Source organism: Danio rerio, chromosome 7 (assembly GCF_052040795.2).
Source record: "Danio rerio strain M-AB ecotype USA chromosome 7, GRCz13ab, whole genome shotgun sequence".
Lineage (NCBI taxonomy): Eukaryota > Metazoa > Chordata > Actinopteri > Cypriniformes > Danionidae > Danio > Danio rerio.
Genome location: NC_141027.1, coordinates 78916501 through 78922500, shown reverse-complemented (window position 1 = coordinate 78922500; position 6000 = coordinate 78916501). Strand labels below are relative to the sequence as shown.

The following is a 6000-nucleotide window of genomic DNA, read 5'->3' as shown; positions in this document are numbered from 1 at the left end:
GCCCCAGTAAATGGGTTCTAGCGATGCTTCTGCCACACACCCTTAATTTCCTTTTTTTTTCTCTCTCTTGGAAACAGGGAAACAGCAGCGATGCTTTAATATGTTGCGTGTATTTATTGTTACAGCAGCATTATAACAGAAGCCTAAGATGTATTCAGTCTGCTAAAGCAGCGCTCCTCAAACTACACCTTTGTTTGTTGTGAACACTCGCCCTCTAGTGGTGAAAATCTCCAAATCAAAGCCGACTAGCAGCTATAATCAGATTGGGTTGGCAATCAGTTGTTTATGTTTTGACTTGTCCATTATCTTGACGACTGTTGTTTATTTTCGCTTCACAGCTTTCAGTGATTTCACAATGACAGACGCTGTGATGGGCACCAAGGGTGTCCATGTGCAGTCTGGCCCGTGTCTCGGTGCTGAGCTGACAGATGAAGAGAAGGAGATTATTAACAATGTTATAGCCCGGGCCGAGAAAATGGAGGCCATGGAGCAGGAGAGGATTGGGTAAGAAAGAGCTTATTATTGATTTGTATTGATTGTACAGTAACGACTTGTGCATTAAAAGGCTCACTTTCAGTTTTAATAGATCCTCTTTTAATTTTTATAGTGTGTAATGTTGCTGTTTGAGCATGAAAATGATCTGCAGAGTAACACAACACTAAGTCACTCCAGAGTCTTTGTCTTTATCAGTGACACTGTTTCTGAATGAACTCAAGAACACTACCTGACAATAGTCTTGTGGTCGATCCCAGTGGTAAGAGCAGCAAATAATATCTTGACTTCTAGTTGATCATTTAGGTCAATATTTCTGATGGATCATGCAGAAGACTTACTGGAACCCACATAGAGCCACGATTCTCACTGAAATCAGTCAAATTTGGTGAAGGAGACATCATGGTTTGGGGTTGCATTCAGTATGGGGGCGTGCGAGAGATCTGCAACATCAACAGCCTGAGGTATCAAGACATGTGTACTGCCCATTACATTACAAACCACAGGAGAGGGACAATTGTCCAGCAGGATAGCGCTCCTCATACTTCAGCCTCCACATCAAAGCTCCTGAAAACAAAGAAGGTCAAGCTGCTCTAGGATTGGCCAGCTCAGTCACCAGACATGAACATTATTGAGCATGTCTGGGGTAAGATGGAGGAGGAGGCGTTGAAGATGAACTCAAAGAGTCTTCTCTGGGAGTAGCAGGAACACTTTCTTTGCCATTCCAGATGACTTTATTAATCAGTGATGTGAGTCATGTCAGAGATGTATGGATGCAGTCCTCCAAGCTCATGATGGAGTCAGACACAATATTCATTCTGTCTCCACTGCAGCAGGACTTTATATTCTATACTGGACATTATTTCTGTTCAGTGATGAGACTTTAGTCTAAGCAGAGTCGGAGCTTACTGTCCTAATCACATCAGTCAACATCAAGACATGATCAGATTTTATTGTGCTTAAAGAAGCATCATCTAGAGGCCTTTACCTTTCATATAAGCCACTTCTGATACCAAATGATCAACTAGAAGTCAACTTATTATTTGCTGTTTCTAAACCTTAAAATATATATATATATATATATATATATATATATATATATATATATATATATATATATATCAGGAGTGTAAACTGACCAGGGGTCTGTTCTTCGTACGTGGATTACTCAGTGAGCTGGATTTGGATGTTGACGATTTGACACGATCCAGGATCATTTCGTTCTTCAAAGCTGATCTGAGAGTTGTTGTCATAGCAACAGTTCTGCTAGGTCAAACCTGATCGGGAGCAGGTTCAATTCATATAAACAGGATTAGATCGGCTCAGTTCAAGCGAAGATAATACAGGAAGTATGTACCGAATTCTGATGTTTTCTTACAGTAGTAGTTATATACACTTGGGAAAATGGTACATATTTTGTAACTATATATATAAAGTTACAGTTATTAATAAAATAAATAAAGTTATACATATTAATAAAACGTATGCAATCTGCACCCTCGAAATGAAAGTACAAAGACTGCCACCTTATGGTGCACAGAGAAAACTTACTGATATGAACTTTTTAGATCGCTTTAGTACAAATAGTGTATAATTAAAAATTAAAATAAAAAACGGCGACTATAATAAAGAAAATCTTCTCTAAATGTAGAACTAAATACACTGATTTGCATTGAAATACATGATGAATACTCTTGACACATGAAAGTGTAAAGCCTGCAGCTCATAACAAATGTGGAAGGTTATTGCATGTCATATTTAACAAGCCGTTTACTGCTAATTTGATGTAATTTTGCTCACATGGATAATTGAATATTAATCAGATGATGTCATTACGCTGCTGTGCCGTCAGCCAATCGTTGCATTGCTGATCATGATCTCGAGGATCGATAGATCTGTCCTTCACAACACACGCAGCGATCTCAGATCAGTTTATCCAGACATTCTAATCTGATTCGCGAACTTCTTTGAAGAACCAAATTAGCGAGAGATCAGTTATCAAGATGAACAGATCCAGGATCTGCCAAATCATCTTAGATCATTTAAGCGAGGTCGAAGAACAGACCCCAGGCTTTCAAACTCAAGCTGATGTTTTTTTGGGGTTTTTTTTGGGAGTAAACAAAGCACAAGCTGTAAAGACTCCACCCTCTTTTGGAAAGGAGGCGGGAAGCTGCAGCTTATTTGCATTTAAGGAGACAGACAAACAGCATGTTTTTGCTTTATTACCAAAAATGGGTTTTTAAAGCATGTTATGATGACTGATCTGTGAGGTGTTTTGAGCTGAAACTTCACAGACATATTCTGAGGATCCCTTCATCAACAGTTCAGTTTTAATCATGTGTGATCGGCCTTTGGAAACTTTGAAACGTGATATTTGATGATTAAAAAAATCTATCTAAGATTACAGTTAGCACCGCCACAATTTTTAGCACTCTTAATATGGGCAAAACAGTCTGTAAAAGCAAAATATTAGAAAATAATTCTAAATAATGCGTACGAAATTATGTACGGCGCTTATTAGGCTAGATTTTAGCAGCAGATGGTGCTCTAGGCTAGATTTTAGCAGCAGATGGCGCTCTAGACTAGTGTTTAATAGCAGACGACATTCTAGGCTGTTTTAGTGCATTTGAAATTATGTTTGCAGTCAAGTTTGGATTTATTTTGAAAGATTTGGATGTTCAGAAAAATCCAAAATATGCAGCATATTTGGCTTCTGTTTACTGAGAGTTTGAATAATAGAAGAGGGTAGGTTGCACAGTAGCATTTGCATGCCGCTGACATGTGAACACTTGACCCAGACTCCTTTTTTGTAACAGGCGCCTGGTAAATCGTCTGGATAACATGAAAAAGACAGTCTGTGGTGATGGAGTGTCACGCTGCCTTTTGTGTGGAGAGCAGCTGGGGGGCGCAGGTGACAGAGCGGTGGTGTGTGAGGACTGTAAAAAGGTGAGGATATAAAAAGAAATCAGTTAAAAATCCATAATTTTGCTGCTTCATTCATCTCAGACTTGCCTAAATGCATTAACTGAAGAGATATTAATCAAAAATGGTGAACATTTAAATAAAATATTCTATTATATTATACTTTACAGCAGATGGCGCTCTAGGCTAGATTATAGCAGCAGATTGCGCTCTAGGCTAGATTTAGCAGCAGATGGCGCTCTAGGCTAGATTTTAATATCAGATGGTGCTCTAGGCTAGATTTAGCAGCAGATGGTGCTCTAGACTAATTTAAACAGCAGATGGCGCTCTAGGCTAGATTTAGTAACAGATAGCGCTCTAGGCTAGATTTTAATAGCAGATGGCACTCTAGGCTAGATTTAGCAGCAGACAGAGCTCTAGGCTAGTGTTTAACAGCAGATGGGATCTAGGCTAGATTGAGCAGCAGATGGCACTCTAGGCTAAATTTTAGCAGCACATGGTGCTCTAGACTAGTTTAAACAGCAGATGGAGCTCTAGGCTAGATTTAGCAGCAGATGGCGCTCTAGGCTAGATTTTAATAGCAGATGGCACTCTAGGCTAGATTTAGCAGCACACAGAGCTCTAGGCTAGTGTTTAACAGCAGATGGTATCTAGGCTAGATTGAGCAGCAGATGGCGCTCTATGCTAAATTTTAGCAGCACATGGTGCTCCAGACTAGTTTAAACAGCAGATGGCGCTCTAGGCTAGATTTTAGCAGCAGATGGCACTCTAGGCTAGTTTTTAACAGCAGATGGCACTCTAGGCTAGATTTTAGCAGCAGATGGCGCTCTAGGCTAGTTTTTAACAGCAGATGGTGCTCTAGGCTAGATTTTAGCAGCAGATGGAGCTCTAGGCCGGATTTTAGCAGTAGATGGAGCTCTAGGCTAGATTTTAGCAGCAGATGGCGCTCTAGGCTAGATTTAGCAGCAGATGGCGCTCTAGGCTAGTTTTTAACAGCAGATGGCGCTCTAGGCTAGATTTTAGCAGCAGATGGCGCTCTAGGCTAGTTTTTAACAGCAGATGGTGCTCTAGGCTAGATTTTAGCAGCAGATGGCGCTCTAGGCTAGTTTAAACAGCAGATGGTGCTCGAGGCTTGATTTTAGCAGCAGATGGCGCTCTAGACTAGTGTTTAATAGCAGACGACATCCTAGGCTTTTTTAGGCTAGTCTAGGCTAACAGCAGATGGTGCTCTAGGGTAGTTTTAGCAGCAGATGGCGCTCTAGTCTAGTGTTTAGCTAATATGAATAATACATAATTGCTGTTTTTAATTTGTTTTTTATGTTGTTTTTGTTGATGTTTATTTGTATTTGTATGATCCCAATTTATGTACCTTTTTGCATATTCTAATAATAAAGAAATTAATAAATCAATAAATAAAAAAATAAAGTAAAAATGTTATTTAACATGCCAGAGCAAACATACACACAATTATATTTTTGGGAGTTAAATCGAGCAGAATTACTCTACAATTTCATGTTTTCATAGTGCAGATTGTTTTGGTGCATCTCAGAAATGCAGAATCATGAATAAATAAACTCAGCGATATGAAAAAAAGCAGATTATGCATAGTTAGTGCTGCAGACATTTGACATCTCCTAATTAAAACACAGTTTATCCACAATATTTATTACACTTTGGGGTTTTAATGAACTGCATCTGGCTTTTTATTAAACTGCATGGTGTTATTCCCTTCAGAACATGTGCACCAAGTGCGGTGTGCAGACGAACACTCGGCCGCGATCTGTGTGGCTCTGCAAGATCTGCAGTGAACAGAGAGAGGTGGGGGAATCACAAGTATCATAAGGGAGCGATCTGAAGCGTATCTGTCTGTAAATCTTGCTTGCATATTTTTATCATTAAAGGTGTGGAAACGATCTGGAGCCTGGTTCTTCAAAGGTCTCCCGAAGCAGTTTTTACCTTCACCCATGCCCATCTCCAAACCTAAAGAGCGCAGTCCTCATCAAACCCCTGCGGCTCCTCCAGTGACTATGCAAACTCAAGCACCGGTCACAGGTGACTTACCACAATCTATAACAAACAACACCGGGCACACACTGTGTGTTACCGCAGTCGTGAGCTGAGATGAAGATAGTGGTGTTTCATTTGTTAAAAAGCTGAATTTGATTAGTTAACCTGTTAAATCTGTACACACATTGCACTGAACATCAGTTTGTGGATTAAACTAAGCTCTATTCACTCACTGATTCCAGTTATCTGTTCAGAGTGAGTTTCCAGTAAACAAATCACTGATTCAAACGATCCATTCTGAGTGAGTCTCAAGTAAATGGTTCACTAATTCAAATAAATCATTCTGAGTGAGTCTCCAGTAAGCGATTCACTAATTCAAATTATCTTTTCAGAATGAGTCTCTTGTAAACAGCTCACTGATTCAAACGATCCATTCTGAGTGAGTTTCTAGTAAACAACTCACTGATTCAAATGATCCATTCTAAATGAGTCTCCAGTAAACGATTCACCAATTCAAATGATCCATTCCGAGTGAGTCTCCAGTAAACGATTCACTAATTCAAATGATCTTTTCAGAGT

At 39.6% G+C, this 6000-nt stretch overlaps 1 protein-coding gene across 5 annotated transcripts in view; it reads left to right on the top strand.

Annotated features, from left to right (window-relative positions):
* rph3ab (rabphilin 3A homolog (mouse), b) overlaps positions 1-6000 on the top strand; it is a 48482-nt gene that overhangs the window by 18747 nt on the left and 23735 nt on the right. For all 5 annotated transcript variants that reach the window (XM_087262433.1, XM_087262430.2, XM_087262429.2 and 2 more), the window contains exons 2-5: positions 339-504; positions 3309-3438; positions 5149-5232; positions 5316-5466. In XM_087262433.1, coding sequence (XP_087118559.1) covers positions 356-504; positions 3309-3438; positions 5149-5232; positions 5316-5466 — 514 coding nt within the window. In that variant the 5' untranslated portion in view covers positions 339-355. The remainder of the gene's footprint in view (positions 1-338; positions 505-3308; positions 3439-5148; positions 5233-5315; positions 5467-6000) is intronic.